This window comes from Ischnura elegans, chromosome 11, assembly GCF_921293095.1.
Source record: "Ischnura elegans chromosome 11, ioIscEleg1.1, whole genome shotgun sequence".
Lineage (NCBI taxonomy): Eukaryota > Metazoa > Arthropoda > Insecta > Odonata > Coenagrionidae > Ischnura > Ischnura elegans.
The window spans coordinates 35,202,699-35,225,181 of NC_060256.1; the positions used below are offsets into that span (position 1 = coordinate 35,202,699).

General features: G+C 40.0%; 1 protein-coding gene across 2 annotated transcripts in view; it reads left to right on the top strand.

The window, feature by feature from the left end:
* The window catches only part of LOC124167693, a 97,147-nt gene that overhangs the window by 69,116 nt on the left and 5,548 nt on the right, over positions 1 to 22,483 (top strand). Inside the window, exons 24-33 of one of the 2 annotated variants that reach the window (XM_046545681.1) lie at positions 1,897 to 2,376; positions 3,090 to 3,326; positions 4,363 to 4,476; positions 10,012 to 10,080; positions 14,534 to 14,937; positions 16,785 to 16,975; positions 17,280 to 18,025; positions 18,592 to 18,865; positions 20,354 to 20,663; positions 22,045 to 22,396. In XM_046545681.1, coding sequence (XP_046401637.1) covers positions 1,897 to 2,376; positions 3,090 to 3,326; positions 4,363 to 4,476; positions 10,012 to 10,080; positions 14,534 to 14,937; positions 16,785 to 16,975; positions 17,280 to 18,025; positions 18,592 to 18,865; positions 20,354 to 20,663; positions 22,045 to 22,396 — 3,177 coding nt within the window. The remainder of the gene's footprint in view (positions 1 to 1,896; positions 2,377 to 3,089; positions 3,327 to 4,362; positions 4,477 to 10,011; positions 10,081 to 14,533; positions 14,938 to 16,784; positions 16,976 to 17,279; positions 18,026 to 18,591; positions 18,866 to 20,353; positions 20,664 to 22,044; positions 22,397 to 22,483) is intronic. The other variant, XM_046545682.1, reaches the window with a different exon arrangement.

Genomic DNA, 22,483 nt, shown 5'->3' on the forward strand with positions numbered 1-22,483 from the left:
AGAAAATGAAAGGCATTGATTGGCATTCGTTACCCACCATTAGTGTATTCATAATATGCAAATTATTTGGTTTTTTAAATCCCAGTTAAAACGATTGGCAATGGTCAATTTTAACTGCATTTGAAAAAGGCCAGATTGGCGCCCATGCGATGCCACTCCACATGACGTCACAGGGACCTAGTTTCTATATGAGTAGTTAGGAGTTTTACATCGTCTGAGATTACCAATGCATGCATGAGGCACAGAGCTCAGGGAAACATCTCTTAATAATCACCTATTAAAACTGCTTATTGTCGGTAAGTTTCCTTCGTTTGATAAGGTGTTAATAATCCTTATTTAAGCCATGCGCTACCTGCTAGCAGGGTACTCTGCTACCTTCTAGCAGCCTGCATCGCAGCGGCGCACACATCCTCGCCCTAAGGTCACCTCACAATGCGGCAGCGGGAACCAGACTGACGTCATATGGGCTTTTCCCAGTATTCATACTTAGCAGTCGCGTTTTCGCTCGCTTGAAATTTTTCACTTATCATGTTATCGTGAAAAATAGATATTGTCATTTAAAAATCTAAAAGCATGAAATGCATAATCCAGGTGTAATAATCTTTCAATGAAGGCAATAAAAAAATATTAGGAAACCACCCTATTTGGTTTTGTACGTGAAGGACACAGGTTAACCTTCAATACTGAATGCTATTTTAAGCCCAGATAAAGGTCACACGCAACTTGTTCTACATCTGCCATAATTATTTTATCAGGTTGAAATAAAGTTTTGCCAACAAAAAAATATAGCTCAAAAGAGAGAACTGGGATGGTTTCCTTCCGACATGGCACTGCTCCCGTCAAAAAGTAAACAAAACTAGTAGAGCTTGCTCTGCCGTCTTTTGTTTCTGCTTTGCTTTGCCCACCTATGCTTCTGCTTTGTTTATTTGGCTTTTATGAAACGTTAGAACTAAAAGAATCTCTGTTTTTTGTTGTTTCTGTTTTATTTTGTATTATGTTTGATTGTTTGCCGTTCATTCATTTATTTATTAATTAATTAAATTTACATATCAAGTTCGAAATAGCTTGCGGTATGTTAACTTTCCTAAATAAAAATATGTTTTGCAAGTGTCGCGCGGACTTGCATTCCCACACTTAATAGCTGGAGAGCAAGCAGATACCTAACGCCTTCCTCTCATCCCCTGCATCCGGTGAGGATGAGCTGAGAACTGGAAGCTAGCGAATGCATTGGTGGGAAAGAACGCACGTTGTTGGCAGTTGGCTTGGGATGACGTGCGGGATGGTTAAAGGGATTGTACCTAAACGCTAATAAAGTGGAGTTGTGAAAAGGACCGGGAATTTGTTACTAATTCCTTAATTCCCTTCCTCGCATTCCCTCTGCATTCTCTGGTGGATCCAAGAGAGTTACAGTTTGGTAATTGCATTCAATGATTATTTATTTGGCTTTTACGAAACATGAGAACTAAAAGAAACTACATTTTAAGTTATTGTGGTACGGCTGTCATGCGGACTATTGAAACTTTTTGTCCTGGTGTGTGGCCTTCTAAATAAGGGTGTGTCTTATATGCCAGTGCATCTTATATGCCAGTGCATCTTATATGCCAGTGCATCTTATATGTCACTGCATCTTATATGCCGTCAAATACAGTAGTTCTTATTAATCAATGTATCTTCTTAAGAAAATTTTTTTAGTTCTTTTCTATATGTTACCTGGATCCTAGATGTAAAAAAAAAGTTTAACATCAAAGTTGTACTTAAGGGGCAATGCACCCGTGCAATAAAATATTTACCTATTTATCAATCTTGCAGATTGAAAATAAATTAGCTCCCTTCAGCTTGAATAATGATTTAATTGTGAACAATTTTTCTCTCTTATTGTGCTTTCTGCATGTGCAGCTTTTAGGCCTGCTGTCATTAGAGCAGGCCTCGCAGGTGTGCCAGGGGTCCCTTCCATTGCTGCACTCTGCCCCCTGCCTGCGCTTTGCCCTCTCGTTCTTGCTCGACTCATGCCGCTCCACCCTCGTGGACGAGCAAGTGAGCGTCTATGAGCAGTGGGCCCTGGGCCTCATCATGGTGTCTCACCGCCTTCTGCTCGGCAGTGGTGGCCGCAAGCGCCCTCCCCACCAACAGAGAGGGGGCGAGTACCAGCAGACGTGGTCGTGGCTTGACCTGGCCCCCTTCCCCCTGCTCATCGTCGAGCAGCTGCTCATGAACGTGCAGCTGGAGGCCCTAGAGGGTGTGCTGGCCCTTGCCAAGCCGCATCTCAAGCCACATGATGCTCTCAGACGCCAGGGAATCAACGTGGGCGACGTGGACTCATTGCTCAGGCAGTATGCCACCAAGGCTCTCGACTTTCGTGTTTACAGCATCAGTCAGGTGAGCCATTGTGGTGGTGCAAGTAGGATACTTTTGGTTTATGAATACAGTTGAATAAACTCTCCTCTATACTTTCTGTTGAGATTATAAATACATATTCTACCCACTTATTGCGGACTCCTTTGAATGCTTATAAAGGTGTCAATTAATCAATCAGTAATCAATCTTTATTTCCCCTCCTAGCTTGAAAAAGCTAGTTCACTAGCTTGAAAAAATAATCAATATCCCTTAATAAGTCTAAATATCTCTCTTAAAGGTTCAAAATATCTCTAGCTGTGGATTACCAGTGCATAAAAGGGGCTTAAATCATATTGAAAACTTTGAAAATATTTCTCCAAGAAGTGCTCTGTATATTTCCAACATGAATTTATATTTTTCTAAGGTGAAGAAGCATATATTCAGAAAAAAGAGTCCTAGTGAAAAAAAACTATCGTCAAGCTAAATTGATGTTGGCATCATTTTCTTTGGGTAAAAAAAACAAGGATTTTTCAATGTCTTTGATGTTTTTGGTGCATATTCTTTTACCCTATATGTTATTATTAATTGAAAAGTTTCTTGCATGACTTTTTCTATTTATTCTTTTATGCAAGTGCCACGAGACAAATATTTTTAATGCGACTCCAAATCAATTGAATTAAGCTTGTTTACCCTAACGGTAATTATTATTTTAAAAGTGCTATGTATGAACTTTTCAATTTCACTTCTATTTGTAGGTGCAGCGGGATGAGGCTTCCTCGAGGTCCCAGCCTGTAGTCCCTCCCCCTTCTGTCAAGATGTCAATGTCTGCATCCACACTGTCTCTTGCCACCGTCACGGCAACCGTCAGAGGAGGAAGTGATGATCCCCATCTAATAGAGTCCATGTCGTCTGGGTCTGTGCACTCTCTCGACTTGGCATCGCGCATCCCACCCAAGGTGCCCACCAAGGCAGAATGGGTACCCAACGATCAGGTGAGGGAAATATGGGACAGTACTAGCTCTCTGAATTCCTTCATTGAAGACCGTTTGTGCTATTGTTGACCTCTCTTATTGAAAATGAAAAACTTAGTTCATTCCACAGATTTTATTACCTTTAACTTGAACAGTGTCAACCATTTGTGGTTATCACTAAGGGTATCTCCTGATTTCTACATAGGAAGTTGTTTCAGGCCTAATCTGGTGGAATCTTAGCAAATTAGTAAATTAAAAGTGACTGCAAAATTTCCACATATAATTTAATTTGATGTCTCGTTCATTGTTGATACAAAGGTAATACGAAATGTATTGAAACGGGTGGTGCAGTAAAATTGACATACTTGTAGAAAATCCCCAGTCACTTTTATTCAATTCTGAATCTTAATGACAACCAGAAGTTATTGCATATAAATCTACTTACTGCATTTAGTTGGGCACCCTGAATCTGCTACCAATCTGACTTGGATGATGCCATATTTGAGATTTTGCAAAATTTCAGGTGATCTGGTAGTAACCAGTATAATTAGTGTCAGCGATGTTTTTTAAGATGTTTATAATTTTACTAACAGTCATATTTAACCATTAGGTAGTATTGCATAACATGAAGCATTAAATGGTATTAGTGAAAAAGTAAAGTTCATAAAAACTTTTAATGCATTAAAAGTCCATTGTGATCCATACATGTCATATTTATTATATGTAGTTCAGTGAGCTATCTGCCGTCTACGTCATCAACTTGGTCAATGCTCACTGCCACCTGTGTGCTTCAATTTATGAAAATATCCATCAATACATCAACACCCAGCTAACTCAACCTTATTTCCTTGTACACTTTTACATTTTTATTAATAAAAGTCCAAATTCCACTCCAAGTTTCCACCTAACCAAGGATCTTATCCAGAACTTTTTTTGCCAAAATCATAGAACATTTTGTTATGCTTTGATTGCGAGATAGTTATAAAATCAAGTCTATTACTGGGTGAGTACAGTTGTATTCCTCTCTTGAGGGATTTAACGATTGTTTTGCTTCCAGGTCACGGTGTGCATGTGCTGTCAGATGGTGACCTTCTCAATGTTCAACCGTCGTCATCACTGTCGGCGTTGCGGTCGAGTTGTCTGTGGTCTCTGCTCCACACGAAGGCTTAAGGTCAGGACATCTTCATTAATACTGAATGAGCATGGAGTCTTTCTAGTGCATACATATTCCCCTGTAGCTTTGCTGAGAGAATGCTTGCTTAGTCAGATTTAATCATGAAGAAAATCCGTAGGCCTGATTCTAATCAATTTATATCCCATCAGTGTACACCATATACTTACTCAAGTATCTTTAAGGTGAACTATGGCTGATACCTACATGTAACCAAAGCACTCCTACAACATTACTTACTTCAACAAAGAATAAACCAATATGTAACGTTTAGTGCAGCATAGTAGTGAAGTCAGATTTGAAGTGTAGGCATCAAAGTCATAGATGAAAATGGTGATTTGAATATTGCAGATTAACTTACTAGCCTTTCTTAGTAATTACATAACATGGAGGATGAAATGTACCAGCAAAGAGCTTTAATTTTCATGTAGTTCATTTCATTGCATCCATGAAAAAACATATAGCCTGAAACAAAATATCCTTATTTTAAATTTTAAAGTTTATTTTAATTAATCATCTGCATGTGAACATGAACAAATGAGTAATATTTTACAACAGCATCACATCTCATGCCTAAAAGTCTGAGGCTTTTGCTCGAACCAGTTTAATATTTGAGTAATAAATAAGGTGATCTTTTTTTCTATTTAAGGCCTTCAATTATTGTATCAAAAAAATTGTCTAGCAAAAAATGTTGTTTATGTTGTTGATGCAACATTTTAAAATAAAATAACATGCTCGTATTTTTTGGCTGGGTGCACTCTGTTTCTGGTACAGCTCTTTAATTAGCCTTTCACCTGTATTAGTCATACTTTGGTCGTGAATTTGGCCTTAGACAAAACCATGACGTCACATCCAGAAACCTCAGAAATTTTCAACCTCTATTGCGCCCTGAAGTAATTGATCATACCTTAGATCAGTGGTTCCCAACCTTTTCTGGTTTGAGGCACCCTTGGAAAGCGTTTCAAAAGTTCCCGGCACCCTTATAAGGAAATAGATTTAAAATCTCCGTAGCTTTTTTATTATTATTTATTTATTTGTTTCATTTCGAGAGTTTGCATGCAACAGCACCTTATACCTAGTTCTAGATGATATGAGAATACTGTTTACACTTATTCTGCCTTAATGAAAGAAATAGTATTACGATTCCCCGAAATTTTGGCGGCACCCTCAAAAGATCTCACGGCACCCCTTAGTGCCGCGGCACACTGGTTGGGAACCACTGCCTTAGATCCTATTTATTCTTCTCTGTTTTTTTAAAGTGTAAATTGTATCAAGTCCTAAAGAGTTCTTTTAGTTAAATACCAAAATTGACTTATACAAACCAGAATGTCTGCATGATTCTCCATTGAGTATGTTTAGGGTCACAATTCAAGATATGTGAAACTATTCAGTAAGGTGAAAGTTTTAGCCAAATGTAGTCGTGCATGCTGTAGGTAATATCTCTGTTGTTAGTGTATTGACAGGCTTTGAATGTTTTTGATTGAATGATGCTAGTGTGGGCATGAATAAGAGTAGTGTAGACGATGAGGAAGTAGGGATGCACTGCACTATTTAGTTGAAGGAATCCATGTAGAGAATGATGGAATAGGTATTTTTGCTAGATTTTCAGGATGATCAGTCTACGTATAATCTTTTTTATTCCTATAATCTGTGGTTTCATCATTCCAGATTTATAATTTTTTGTGATGTTTTTGTAAGAATGATTGTATTTCCCTAATAATAGTTATTGTTAGGAAAGTGTGGTATCAACATATAAATACTTTATATCTTGTGTATCATTTCTATGAAATGGCTAAATGAGACAAGAATCTCCTCAATAGAGTTTAGGTTTAAAATTTGTCCCTTTCTTTACTTTCACAGCTCTAATGGCTTATTCTTTCATTGTGTGATTAACAAAATTAATCAAAATTCTTCCTTCAAGCACATACAGTTTTCACTGACTCACTATCAAGTTTCGATAAAACGTGACGAGCACTACTGTTTGCATAATTATATGTCCCTATCATATTCATAAGTGGTGGTTTAACAACATTTTTCAGCTTCATTTAATGGATGGGGTTAATTTTGTTTAAAACCTTGGTAAGTTTATCTTGGATTGTTAATTGGATATGGCTCTTCATTGGACCCAATATTTAAATGACTGACTCTTTCAGTAGTGGGAGCCTTTGCTTGAATGTGTATAAACTCAGTTACTGTGGTCTTCACATCATGTAATTGCCCCTATGAAAAAATTGTATGTACCCGTTTCAAAATTTTATACATTCATATACATTGCCATGGCTTAAACCAGGTTGCGACATAGTGATACCATTCCTTTCTGACTACGATTGAATCAGCAAGATAGTAAGCATACCAAATCTCTCTTTGCAATGAAACTATCAGAAATCACCCGTATGAAAAAAAATGTATAAACCCGTTTCAAAATTTTATATATTCTTATACATTGCCATGGCATCAAGCCATGAGCAAAACCCCAAACAATTAAAGCCTTTCTTTTCCACAGGCCTTGTACTTCCTCCTATCCCTCTGTCGAGCTTCTCAGTTGGTTTATTTTTGTTGCCATTAAGTAGTAAATGTTTGCAGTTCATTCATCACTATAGTTAGACAGCAAAGCTGAATGATTTGATTGCATAAGCCAAAATAACTTTTTAGAGTATCTTTGTCATCAATCCTGTTACTTTTTCGTATATTTTCTTCATTCATATGCAAGTAATGTGGTAATGTGTAATTTTATTAGTACACCCATGTCTCGTATAGTGCAAGGGATGCGTTCCTTGGGGTCTTTGCGCTATACGAATTTGCGTTATACGAGAGCGTTTTAACATTGGGAAGATAGGGATGCGTTCCTGGTAGCACAGGTCTTGGGTATTGAATTTCCTCTAAAACATATATATTCCCATAAATAGCCTTAGAAAACATTATTTATATAAATGTTTATAGTTTAAAACATCTTTAAAGATAGTATGCACGCATTTGAAGACTTTTATTCACGTTAAAAAAAATTCTTGCGTGCTTTTGAAATTCCGTCCTGTCGTGCGGGTGGGCTAACATCTGATATCTCAGGGGTTCGTAATGCATTGCCGGCAGTTGACGATTTTTCAAACCAGTCGAAAAACAACTATTGTGTCACCCAGGACCTTTTGTCGCTCATTGAAATGACAGGCAAATGCTACTTTGAATGCCACTTCATAGCTAGCAGAGTTTATGAATGATAAATCATTTTAATGTGAAGTCCTCCGAGTCTTTAGCAGCTACGTGAAACAGTCTTTAAATGCCTTGAAACCTGATCCAAGTTTTCCTTCCCTGAAAATGAATGAACGGGAATGCATTCTTTTCCAAAAGAATATCGTCTCGTCAACACTAAAAACTAGTTGAGGGGGAAAGGAGCCACTTTCAATCACAGCTTGGAGTTCATCAGAAAATCTTGTGGTGACTGCGCTATCAGCACTTGCAGATTCACCTGATATCGCCGCATTGAAAATACCAGCATGCCGTTTAAATTCTGGAACCAACCGGAGCTTTCACTAAATGTCTCGGAGCGATTACCACTCTCGTCTTTTTGTACTGATTCACTATGAACTTTCCGTATGTGTAGACCGCTTGGTTGAAGTTGGTGCGGCTGAGGTCACTGATGTTTTAACTTCGTCTTTATTCAGAATAAGGCATCGTGCGTTTAAACTTCCGCGCAATATCGCTTTGACGTTCTCCATTTTCAAAGCAATTGACCTATATCAATTTCTCTTCTAGGTTTATGGTTCTTCTTGATAAATTCTTGATTTTTCTACCCACTTTCCTAATTTTTGCCATTTTCTCTTGGTTTTTACTCTGCATGGCTCTATCGAAATCACATTCTACTGCTGATCTGTATTCTTGAGACGCAGAGGGCCTACGACTGCGGGGAGGGAACGAAGCTATTGTGTCTGAGACTCAATAGCGGACCCTCTTATATGTTGATGCTATTCATGCGCAACTCGGCCAACGTTCCATTTCTCCCCCGTGAATACCGATGACCTTGAAGGCTTTAGCGTAGACCCTCTACCTGGAAGTCAACCGTCCGATAACCTACGACGGCAAAAATTACGTCTCAACCAGTATTGCTTAAAAAAAATCATTTCCACTAGCCCCACACTTAATTAATGATCTAAATTAACTCATTCTGTTAAGGAGACTAGATAAATTACTTCGGTAGGCCGGCTATCTGGACCCAATGACGAGTAATAATTTTGGCCATTGCGCAGCAATGGATTTCGATTAATATATAAACAAAAAAGAAAATTTGAGGCAAGCAATAATATTAATACGCGAAAAATGATAGAAATTTCGTGTGTACTTAGCGCAAGTTCACGTTTTATCACGAGAGCATTTAAGATTTTTGATTAGGCTACACTGCGTTGCAATGTTTCCCCGAGGAACGAATTTGCGCTATATCGAAATTGCGCTAATCGAAATTGCGCTATACGAGACATGGGTGTATCTAAAGCATATTCATTCATACTTACTAAATTTACCTCATTTTGTATAATCGTTGCTATCAATTATCTTGTCGCAGTTGTGAGGATTAAGATACAGATTAAATCACCCACTAGCCGATAAGGCAGTCTCTGTGAATTAACTTACTCTCTTTGGTTACTACAACAAAATTTGTTCCCAGAGTTACCGTGGAGGCCTTCCTGCTTCCATTGCCTCTTTGCTAATTAATAAAGGCAATATAAGCATAGCAGCCAACATTTTCACAGCAATTTGAAGTGCACTAATTAAGAAAGTGTATTCACTTGTCTGGTGTAGGGTGTACAAACTCCCAAATATTGCCAATGGCCAGCTCCTTTGTTTTAAGCATACAAAAACCATCTACATATCACACAGGCTAAGGTCGTATAATGTCAAAGACATTGCCTCTTTGTGTATGAACTGAGTTCCAAGCATAGGCACCCGAGGGCTATGCTGACAAAGTATCTGCCCATAAGGTGGTGAATGAGTCAGTGATGGAAAGTTTGGTGGAGATAGAGAACTTTACCTCGTTAAATAGACTGGAATATTTAACTCAGCATATTTTCAAGAAACCATACTTACTTTCTTGATCAAATATGTTTCTACTATTTCAATTCTGCCAACATAAGTCTTGCAGGGAAAGCTTTTTTGACTCTGATGAAGTAAAAATGACTCGATGGTTTCCGGTAACAAAAGAAAACAGAATAGTTTTTTTATGGGCTCACCTTTTGTGGAATTGTTTAACATTAATTTCTCCTGTTCATATTGGCATATCCCTGTATGTCTGAGTATATCTTTTAGAAATGTTTGTGCTTTGTGTGTTGCAATTTTCTTTCAATTGTGAGAACTCACCTTACAATTTTTTCCCGTGCACTCACCTCTTATAGCACAGCAAGCACCTGCTTTCACTTTGACATTTTGATTTGTTCAGCCTTTTTATTTTCCACAAGTTAACTTAGCTTGCTCTGTGTGCCTTGGCTGCACTTTGAACGCTTTTCTCATCCCGAGAGACCATTGCTAAGGAGGGAGTGTGTATTGCTTGATCAGGTGGAGGGGTACCTGGGAGTTCCGGTCCGAGTCTGCGACGACTGCCACTCCAGCTTGCACCGACTAAAGGTTTGTTCCCTTCCTTTGTTTGGCCCATTCCTCGAGAAAGCCACTGTTGTCATGTGGAGACATGCTCCAAGTTTGAATGAACATGTTGTTCTCAAGGGAGCAGAAGAGGTTGTGACCTGTTCCCATAATGGTGTACTTGGACCAGAGAACAATTAAGCCTGAATCATAGTTCATTTATGCAATTTTACATGGACACATATGTACGTGGACAATCTGACATGTGTACGAAAGGTGCAGCCAAAATTGCATTGTGTAAACCGGTAATAAGCGAGAATGCATGAACGTGAGTTGGCAAAAGTAGCCCCTGTTCCGTGCATTGGCACAATTCCAAGCCATATTGAGAAATAAATGCAATTCTAACCTGCGCAATTACATGCCCCGTGTTAAACGGCCTTTTGACCTTCAAAAAGTCCAAGGATGTTAGGGATTACAGGAGGTCCAGTAATTATTGTGATTGAGAGCTTACTCACTTACTGGTTCAACCCTAAGGTTGGTTTGGAAAAGTGAGGGTAAAGCTCACCCCAAACTAAGCCACCTGCATTTTGAGGATTTTGATTTCAAGTACACAAAGGCTGCAACCAGAACCAAAACCCCTCGATTAGTAACCAAGCACTCTACCCACTAGGCCACCACACTCCTGATTGAGAACTAGTATGCTGGATATCTTGCATCTTGGCTATAATCCCAGGCAATATACTAGTTTTTCATCATCGATTCTTGCTCCTATTTGGACTTGGTAGCTGTTGACTAATCAAGTCAAAGAAGCAATTTGGTTTCTAGCCAGGTTATCTCTTCATTCAGCTGCCATTTTGGAACTCAGGTGGCCTTTTATCGTCAGGGTTGACTTGCAGCTGAATGGAGAGAGAGATAACCTGGCTAGAAGCCCGAATAGCCTTTTTTTTTACTATATTCACCTGGAAAGCATTAGATCTTACTGTGTTGACCAATCAAGTTTGCTCTCGATAATGTTTGCATTAAAGTCAATTGCTTTTATTTTAAATTCCATTCTGTACTGGGAAAATAAAGCTTTCCATGACACATTACAACAAACCTAATGAATGAATTGCTTTCAGAAAGTTATTCCTCAAACCATCAATTTTACCAATCCTAAAGAAACCTTTTCCCATTTAATGTATCATGTGATTACAGCCAGGGCAATTTGAGCATTGTTCATTTTGATTGTGGGAATTCTGTCCTTGCTAGCATCCTCGGACTTGTTTTAGGTCAAGTTTTGTATAAATTAAGCTTAAGAAATTATTTTCTGTTGACCATTACTTTAATTCTGTAGATGCCTCATCTACCCAAAAATAATATGAGGATTTTTCATACATCTTTCCTCATAAAATTGTGGGGTTGACATAGTACGCAAAAATGAGAACAAAAATATAAGAAGCCTGAAATTTGCCTTTTTTTTCCTTGCCTTGATGCATTTTCTGAAAAATATGGAGATTTAATGCAACGTTCATTGACTAAGAGATATTTATCTAAAATAAATTAGATTAATTTTTTTATAAAATCTATTTTTTCCAGCCTGAAGTGTTGACAGTAAAATAATCGCCCTATATTTTAATTATCTGATTGTTGAATTCTATGATACATATTCATAATCTCTTTTGCTTGAGCATTGAGTATCTAACTTTTCTAATGCTACTTCAACAATTCTCTTGCTTTATAACTTTTCTGTTAAATAATGCATACATAAGTTGTTCCCTAATTGGTTTGTATGACTTCTGCCAATTTAAGCTTTTTGATCAGATGACAATATGGAGCTCAGTGTTCATTTCTAGATTGCAGTAATCTTAGCGTGACTGATATAAAGTGTGCTGGTTAATACTGACTCCCGTGAAGTAGGTATGATATGAAGATGAAATGAGGTTAAGGACGAATTTTTTTTCTCCAATTTCGAAATTAATATGTTGATTGATTAGAAGATTGTGATGCATAACAGATTTAAGAGTGCATTAAGGTTTTTATTAATTTTGTGTTGGTGTTGGTGCATAGGGTATGATATGAAATTTACCCAGTTGTATGTTTAGAAGTATGCTAACAAGGGAAGAGTAACCCATACTCTTTAGTCCATTTTTTCAAATTCTCTAGTGTTGGGAACAAGGAAGTTCATTTTTCAAGTGTTAAAAGATTCACCAATCACATATTCATTTAGATGGTAGTTACTTTAAGTACATATTTTCTTTTTACTTAAGGTGTTTCCAATTGATAGATTATGTAGTCAGATATGAGTCATTGATCAATTGCCAGTCTTTAAGAACCTAACTTGGGAAACTGGTCATTAATGGAAAAAGACCATTTTGTAACTAAATGTAATATATGTAAGTTTTATACAGAATGTATACATTCCTAGCCCTTTAATCATCTATGGAGAATTAATGAGAAAAATCTTTCTAGTAGGTTTTGTTGATATGTATGTACTTACTCATACTGGCATAATAAAATATTAGTGTATTATGAAATCATTTATTATTCAATATTTGGCTATGTTGTTTGTACTATTTGTAGGAGTTTATTTTATATATATCAGCTACCCCTGAAAACAGTGCAATGAGGCATTTGCAAGGGGAGTTTCAACAATTACACAATTCGCCCAGCTAGTAAATCATTCAGCTCATTTGCTACAGTTCTTTACTTAAAAATTGCATAGAGTAGGTACATTTCATTTTTAGCTATTATTTCATTTTAGCTATTATTTCATTTTTCAAGTATGTCATTTGGTTTCTACGATCTAGAAAGACAGTTAACCATTGCTACCCAGATAGCACAAAATAAGAGAGTTATCCATTTCTTATGGTTTTCTTACGGAAGAAATTGATAAGCAGATTATCGTAAGCCAAAGGGCCATTTCTTCCTTTCACCTTACCTCAATGACTTATAATGTGCTAGCTGGGTATGCACTCATTATCATTGGTTGCAATACAGATTGCCCAATTCTGAGATTGTGCAATTAATTAGGACCAGGCTAGTTGCAATTTATTGCCTGAAGTCTGTACAGTGTAGCAAATTGCGGCCATGGTTCTGAAAATCTTGACAAGTGGAATTTCAGTGGAATTTCAGCCATGATTACTCTATTCAGAATTCCGAATTGCTAGCGGGTCATAATAGCCCTGAATTGGAACTTTTCCCGCTATCCTGGAAATGTTATCAGTGGTAATCATATCCAGGATAGCAACTTGGATATGATTGTTTTAAATGTAATTTTGAACACTTTTTTGACTGAAATAATTAAACACATGACACATTTTGCTGTATTTAACGAGGTTCTCTTGGGCACCTGATGTCCTCAGGGTTCAACCCTAGGTGATGAACTCCACCCACATCATGCTGCTCCAAGGGAACGAAGGAAATGTCGAACCCTCATGGTATCCTAACCCTTTATCCCAACCCCTGATAGACCTAAAAAAAAAGTGACCGTTTCCCCCACAACAATCATGTTTTCCCAACCCATTGGTCAAAATTACTTTTAGGACCAACTCAGAGCCTCAGAAACTGTTGCAGTCTAGAATGTTCAATGATAAAAAATTAATTTACTCAATATAAACTAAATAAGCAAAACAAATTAAAATTTAATTGTTTTATTCATACTTAGATTAGTATTTGTTTTCAGTGTAGTGTTTGGAAGAAATACCCTGAATCTATCTCAAATCTCCCCAATCCATTCCTTAATTTGCTCGTGCATTTATTCCATGGTGTTTCCCTATGTTAGTTGTATGCAGCATGCATGTAGTTGTAGTATAGTGATTGGTAGCTCATGTACTATGTTTGCGTTCATGTAGAAGTAATGAGTACCTATTCTAGTAGTAATTGCACTTTGTTTGTGTATGTGTGGTGTTTTAAGTGTGCATTTTGATTTGGCTCATGAGATTGTGGAAAATTCTTTGTGTACTGTAGAGATATCAGTGTTCTGTTAATATCTTTTTTTTCCAGTTAGTTAATTTCGTATACTGTAAAAATTTCCATCTTCAAATGCAATATCTGGCACAAATAGAGTTAAAAGACCATGTTTTAGTGTCAGTGGAAGAAGTACATACTGTAATAAAAGAACTTATTTTGAAATTACCATGAAAATAGCATTTCTTCGTGGAATGTAAAAAGCAAAGCAGAGTTTGGAAATAATCATACTTAATTTAGTAGAAACAATAGCTGTAAAGCACGGAGAAAGCCTATAGTAGACTAGGTTTTAATTTTTGGCCTTTGAATGCAGCCTTTAGGTTGCCTGATATGTCGAGTGATGGCACAAAATTTCACTTTGTAAAATGGCTCCAAAATATTCTTACATTCACAAACATTATTTTTATTCATTGCCTTTGAATAATTATTCACGTTCATATTATTCTTATCTTACTTCAATTGCTATAGTGTAAAAAAATATTTGTTGTAAAGGAAGAGAGAAAGCCTAAAGTAGACTTGGTGTTAATTTTTGGCCTTTGAATGCAACCTGTAGGTTGCCGGCTACGGTGATGTCCCGGTTCGAGTGTGTGATGGCTGTCATCGTCACATCAGCGAGTCATCAAGAGGGGAAGCGGAACAAGAGGAAGAACAAGAGGAGGAAGGGGAAGAGGTGGATGAGGAAGCAGAGGATGGCGATGGTGCTTGGCGCTCATGGTGGTGGCGCTTGAGTGGTGACCCTGGGCAGGACGCCACCGTGCGGGAGGAGTTTGCGTTTGAGCAGGCACCTAGCGCATCCCTCTGCCTGGCTATTCTTGCACACCACTCCCCAGGGGGCCCACACCACCCGCGTCTCCTCATTGAGTCGGCTGAGCGCCTTCTCTCGCACCTGCGCCCCTCGCCCAACCACACCATGCTCAACCCTGAGGTGGACCACGCTCTCCTTATCCAAATGGTCAGGTGTGTGCATCTCATGATCAGATATTCTGCATATGGTACCCAGTAGACCTAATAATACTACACATACACATTGTTTCAATAGTTTTCCATTCCAGAGGACCAATGTCAAAGAGAATTCTTTTAGAGCTCAACTATGAGGACTAACAACAACAATAGCAATAATAATAGAAATTTCATCTCTATTACTAGTGAATTTATGACTAGGTTGTCCTTTATTACAATTTACTTGTTTGATAATCACATACATCCATGCCCAGGATAGAGGTAAATCCACTCAGGTGGGATTCGATCCGGTAACCTTTAGGTTGGCAGACAGGGACAATACTCTGGCCCCGTGGAGGCCGGCAAATGGGTATGGGATAGACACAGTGTAGGGAAGAAGTTGGAAGTTCATCTTTAAGGAATTACAGTAGGACCTCAAATCTGGTAAGCTTGGGACGGAAGGGTTTCTGGTTTTCTAGTCTCCATGGTACATTTTGTTAATTAATTTATAAATGAGTTCAGGTTTTTGTGATCGATATTTGAGATCCATGCGTGCCCCTGCCAAGGTTGTTAGTGCATGACATAGTGTGTGTTAACTTCCTACTTGTCCCAGAACAAGGCTCGGAGAGTGGTGCCACGAGGTGGCAAGTTGAAACACTACGCAGAGGAATTCTCAAACGTTCCGGATTTCTGGTTTTCCGGGTTTCTGGATACGGGATTTGAGGTCCTCAACTGTTGATGTCTTCAAACAGTCCTCTAAAATCGCAGAACACAACTGCTCCGTAGGCCATCCAATGCCAGAGTCTCTTGAGTCTTCATGCCCACACACAGCATCAGCAAATTTACTTTCCTCCCCCTCCCCACCATCCTCCTGCAATCCCCTGACTCCTCTCTGATGTGCCCTCATCACAGCCCATGCTTCGCTCAACCATAGGAATTCTAATGACTCTCAGAGTGGTCTCTGCCTCGGCCACAGCTGCATATTCCATGCTCACCTCCCAAGGCAACAAACTTGCCAAAAGACCCATGTGTTGGCATCCTCAACCCTAGAACAATAAATGCTATGAATGGGCAAGTACAAAAGGCTGACGAGAGAGTCTGGGATTTGTCGTTTACATTAAATTTGCTGTTAAATGCTGAATTGGTATTATTTCGTTGCTAGGAATCAATTTCAAGAGCGTCAGCGAGGGAGATTCAAGATCGTATGTAAAATCAGCTCTGATCGCATGCCGAATCCATTGTAAGTCAAACCCATCACAATGTGGGGGTCTGGTGTACGTTGTTCCAAATACCTTTGCTGGATAAAGGGCAGTGCTGTAGCTAGTGAGGGAAGGTGTGTGTCATACAATCCTGGACACTGTTAGTGGGCTTCACAGATGGTGAAGTGGGAGATCAGAGGGAAAGACACGGTAAACTTGGCAAATGTCCATTCTCGCAACTACTTCTTCACGGAAACATTTGAACCATCAGCATCATAGACTGAACACCAAGGTAGTTGCCAGTCTTATTTTACCACTTTTGTCTTGGAGCAAATGTTGTAACGCATATCTGCCAAAATTGACAAGTGGTATCATAATTACAGATGTGGTTTTATCTCATATTGTGTGTATTCTGTCTGAATTTTTTTGCTCAAACTTTGCAAATCATAAAAAACAACTATTTTTTGTTTAAAACTTACTATCTATTATTGAGGTTTAATAGGTTTTGTAATGATGCTTCTTCCATTTTCTATCATTCTGTTCACCTCGTTTCTCTCTGTGCTTTGTGGTAAAATTTTAAGGCCTTTCTAATTCCTATGTAATGCTTCACTCCAATTATCCATAGAAATATTAATATTGTTCTATGTTGGATGCATTTGTTTTCAGGTCGCTGGCTGTGGCTTCGAAGGTGCTGTACTCACGGATTGGGATGAGCACAGGCATAGAACGTTGTGACCGCGTGATTGGGCGCGCTGGGCTGCTCAACCTGTTGGTACGCAGTGGATGGGCGGGTGCAGGAGAGTGGGCTGGGGCCCTCCTTGCCCCTCATGATGGTCTTGGACCTCCAACCACCATGGGTAGGGCTCTTCCATTCAGTACGCTGCATGCACAGTGTCCTCTAATGTGGAAAATATGAAAACCTGGACTACTCTGTGTTGATATTTTTTAATGGTCTGACCCAGGTGTCGACGCTAAGCGCTATGTCATTCTCAAAGGTGAAAGTGATATAGTGTGTATCTTTGAGAATGTCATGGTGTATAGTGTAAAAACCAGGGTCTTACCATTAAAAAAATTGTAGAACATGTAATATTAGTGTATCTTTGATTATGTTTCCACACTCAATATTATTTCACTAATTATGTCTTCCTTTCTTCCTGGCAGTGGACGATAGTAGTAGTGTTGGAGGGGGAGGCAGCTCCTTGTCAGCCGGCCGCAGTGGCTCAGTAGGCCGTCGTCCTGCCACCAGGGGCCTTCCCAGTCTCCGAGATCGCCTCGTCAAGGAGGAGCAGTGGGAGCTGGCTCTCGAGGTGGCCACAAAGGGGGGACTGGGGCGAGCGGCCATCTGGGCGGCCTGGGGAAAGGCCTGCCTGAGAGTCGGGGGCTGGAAGCGGGCACGATCCCTGTTTGCCCGTTGCCTTCAGAAGCCGTCGTTTGGCACTGGGGCCACCTCCACCTCGCCCACTGCCCACCTCAACGAGATCCTGCAGATCTTAGAGGAGTCATCCGTGTCTCTACCCATCCCCTTAGAGGATGCACCCAATCGCGTGACGCAACCGTACCCATCGGTGCTCGAGTCACTGTCATCGCTCGACTCAATCGCCAAGGGCATCATCCTGCTGCCGTCGCTCGGCACGAGGGAGCGTCCAGTCTGGAGCGGCCCGCCCCTCTCGGAGGATGTGCGTGATGAGTGCCTGTACTACTTGCGCACGTATGGCACGGATACCATGATGCTAGACTTTCACTTGCGTCATGGCGAGCTCAAAGAGGCACTCCTTCACTTCCTGAACGTAAGGATGAACCCAGAGGCTTTCCTGGATGATGTCTACCTGCGTTGCTTCCGCAAGGGGTGGGTGCAGTATCTGGAGGCCGAGATGAAGGCCATGGACCCCTCTCTGGACCGCTGGAAGGTGAGCAATTACAGAGAAAACAGAAGGGCATGCATAATTCTCCGCAATGTTGGGGTTTAATCTTGAAAAGCGTTTATCATGTAAAGGACTGAAGGGTAAAGGGGAGCAGTATGGATAAGCCAATCAGTGAATGACTTAAAAAAGGCAGTGAATATTAAATTCTTTTTACTTCAATTGCTGTGGGAAAAAATTCATTAGAATCAAACTACACAGCTTTGGCTTTCCAGGCCACTGTGGAAACCACTACACTATCCAGGTTCCTGGATTTGCATGTCAATTTAGAGTATTCAGGGAATTTGGGTGGCATAGTGGTATTCGCAGTGGCCCGCAAAGTCAAAGATCATTGGTGCGACATCCTGTCCAGAGAAATATTTTCTCATGACAATTAATGTGAATTTAAAGCCAAGAGTTGGAATATTCTACACTTTAGTTACCTTCTTTAACCTTCTCTCACCTATCACCCTTTCTCTTGAGTACCATTTGCATTTATTTTAACCCTTTTAAGCCTGAATCACATTCAATTCTCTAAATTTCATGCATCTTTTTTCCCTTTCTCATTATGCCAGCCCCATCTCTGCTGCATGTGCCGATCACTGGAGCGCCGCGGCATGCTCCAGGTGTTGTACAAGCTGCAGGTGTTTGCAGAGGATAATGTGAGGGCTGCCATGACGTGCATCCGCTTCTACTGCAAGGAGGCCTCGTCGTACTCACAGATGCGCCAGAACTGCGTCCACCTTCGAAACGCACAGAGGCACATGGAGGACGAGCTGGCCAAAGGCGGATGGGTGGACAGCGCCATGTCTTCGGCACTCTCCTCTGTCGGATCTCGTGCATCGCCCGGTACGTAATTCAGATGAAGGTATACTCTTGGTTTGGGATAGTCCACTTGCATAGTAATTCCAGTATTTTTACATGTCAGGAAAATCAGGGTAAAGTCAGGAAATCTTGTCTATGTCATCAGGAATAATTTGCAGTGGTGCTTTAATTAATGGAACAGCTGAGCTAGTGTATTTTTGAAGGCTTCTTTACATGAGGCACGTATGTACTTGGATAATCTGATGTGTGTATGAAGACAGTCAAAATTAGGTCATAAAAATGGAGAATTGCTAGAATGCATGGATGTGAGATGGCCTCTGTTCTAATAATTTTAAATATTGAGAAAGAAATGCAGTTCTAACCTGCACAATAATGTGTCCCGTGTAAAACAGCCCTAGGGCTTGTGTTTCCGGCTTAAAAAGATGCGGTATATTTTTCTTAGGAAATTTGGAGTTTACAAGGTCTATTTGCCAGAAAATTGAGCCTTGAAAACCTAGAACATTGCTTGAATTTTACATTTTGAAGGATGAGAGGTAGCTTAGTGGGTAGAGTGCTTGGCTGCTGATTTAGGGGTCTCGGGTTCAAATCCTGAGTGAAGTCCTTGGACACCCTCACACAAGAAATCCTCTAAGTGCATGGAGGCCCAGGGGAAGGGACTGACCCCACTAGCCTGAATTTATGAAATTCAAATCCCTGTGGTTTAGTTTGGGATGAGCTCTACCCTCACCCATCCAATCCATTGGGTTGGATCCCTGAGTGAATGAATTTTGGATTCAGAGGACACCCTGAATACTTTTGAAATGATAACTTTAGCCTGATTTGGTGTTATCCATTAATTACGTGAAGTGGTCATGGGGTGGAGGGAGTTAAGCTGATTCTCTCCCAATCTCCGGAGATCCTGGCAAATATCACACAATTTTTTTTCCACAAGAAACAGCATAAAATGTGATTCTAGACCATAATCTTTGTAATCTTAAATGCTAGTCTTAACTAATCTAAAAGAAAAATAATTTAACTATTTTTTTTATTTTTAAAATAATATAACCTTCAATATCCATGTAATGAAAAAATAAAGAATTACAGTGCCCCACTCGTGCAAGTTTTATGTAATCGTGGGTGACAGTTAAGTCAGAATTTAGGAGTCCTATTGAAGAATATTGTTTTGCAAACTGCACTACATTTTTTTTATTTTAATTTTTAAAATTGTTGAAAAAATGTATATACAGTATTCAGTAATGAAGTATTCAATATTTGAGTAAGATATTCGGAAAAAAATTTAAGTATTCGTATTCAATGTTTGAATTTGAGAAAAATTCTGTTTTGACCCATCTCTGGTATTTACACTGAAAATATGCATTATGAACAATCTCATGTGAGTTTAGTGGGTGGGAGTCTAGCCAAATCTCACGTTATCTCAATAAGGGGAAAGGTGGGGGGGGGTACAACAATTGCCAAAATCATCTCACGTAATTAATCTCTTGTTAATGATGGTCTCTTTGTTGTGGAGTGCAGGTGGGAAGGGCTCAGTTGGCTCCTTGCGAAGGAAGTCGTCTGAGAGCTCTGTTCTGCCGCTCAAAATGGACCCTCGGGATGTGGACCGACACATAAACACAATCCGTCGGCAGGAGGAGGTTGCCAAGTTCCTGGGCAACTGTGAGACAGCGGGCAAGAGCGTTGCCGCCATTGCTGCCAAAGTGGCGAACAAGTCCAAGGGTTCTCGCTTGCCAACGCTGTTTGACAGCATGGCCGACCGGCTGCAGGTGGCCGTGCTCACCATCGTTTGTGGCAAGGACGTCGAGGAGGGATTCGGCCTTGCGTATCGGTTTGTCTCACATCCCTCATAGTCTGCAATCATTCTTGTCCCTTGAATTTTTTTTGGGGGTTGTGGTAGTTTTCAATTCTGGTTTAGCTCCTGGTATCAGTGGAGCAGCGAGGGGGGGGGGGTGGGAGGATTTGGGGGATAAATCCCCCCTCAGAGACATTTTTAAGTTTAATCTAGTTTACTTAACACATTGCGTACCGGGGTAAGCTAATATTTAGAATATAACTTTACCCAATCAAACGTTAAGATGCATCAATTCATTATGAATAACGAACAACAAATGAAAACGTACTAACAAATATGTATTGTATGCTTTAAAATTGTTTAGGTTGATGCGCCTAAATGACGAGAACCTTCGTCATCCGTCTGGAACGTTCAGGAAAAAAATGACGAGAAGTCTCGCCATCCGTACGCAATGTGTTAATTAAATTAATATTACTTATAGAATAGTGTAAGGATTAATAAAATATCTCTCAGAATGCTGTAAAACTCACCATTTATCTTTATTTTTTTATGGCAGAGGGCCCCTGCACCTCCTGCTTACCCTGGCGGATATGCCACACCCTCAGGCCACCCAGTATTAGTTGTGCCTATAACCCCCAGAGCCTTTTTTCCAAGGTGCACCCCTGCCTGGCATAGCTTCATGGTCCTAGTTCTTCATAAACCAGCATGTAGCTCAGGGAGGGGAGGCTTCAGTTCTCCCTTAAAGTTTTTCCCTTGTAGCGAGTGCCCATGATGCATTTGCAGAGGAGACTACTTGCTGGCCAGTGGCACCTACCCTCCCAATGTTGTTACATTTATGTCTGCCACCTATCACGTCGAAGAAACAAATCTATTATTCAATCTCCTTGGTGGCAGGAAAAAATTTTTGTGAGAAATACATGGAAATATTCGGAGCATAATACTGATTAATGAAAATCATAGAGCAAAATATCTCCATAATCTTTGTGGCAAAGAAATGACTTATGTAATAATTTTACAAATAATAGCTAATTCATTGAAATGTGCGGTTTCCTAGGGAGGGTACTATGGGACTATGGAATATCCTCTGGGAAGGAGGGGTGGACGAGAGTGCGGGAGGAGGGGGTTCTTGTGGGAAAAAATTTTTAAATACCCAATTTTTACTAATTTTGGAGCCTAAAATATCATTTTTATTCCTAGCAACAAATTAATTGAACAATTTTAGACAATTGAGGGTACAAAAACTATTTAACTAATAAATATAAACAATTTCTGATAAAATTTGGAGGGAGATTATGACCCCCCCTTAATCTGCCCCTGGATATAAGGGTTCTGGAATCTCACGATAAATGCTCCATACAAATAATTTAATGCTAATATTTTCTATGAACCGGCTGATGGTTTCGTCTTCCCCTTGCAGCGTTATGCAAGACTATAACCTGCGTGCTGTGGCTGTGTTTGAGCTGGCGGGACGGATGCTTGTGTCGGAGGGTCGACCACGGGACCTCGTGCACTTGATCTCATGCATTCAAAGCTCTGGTATTTCGGACTGTGAGAGTGTGTGCGACCAGGTGGCAGAGGCTTGCATCCAAGCGATTGTGAAGCTGTGGGAGGTTGGCTGGGAGGTCGCCGAGTGTGCCATGGATGAAGGGAGTACTACGGCAGAGGAGGACCAATCGATGACTTCGTCCATGGAGCGTTCCAATACCAAGAGTGCCCTCAGCCACCTAGTCGACCCTCTGCTCAAAGTAATCGTCAACCCACATGCCAAGGTAATGTTGCTTAGCTCTGACCATCCTAAGTGCACAGTTGGTCATTTAAACCTAGGGCAAATAGAATTCTGGATAGCAGATTATTCT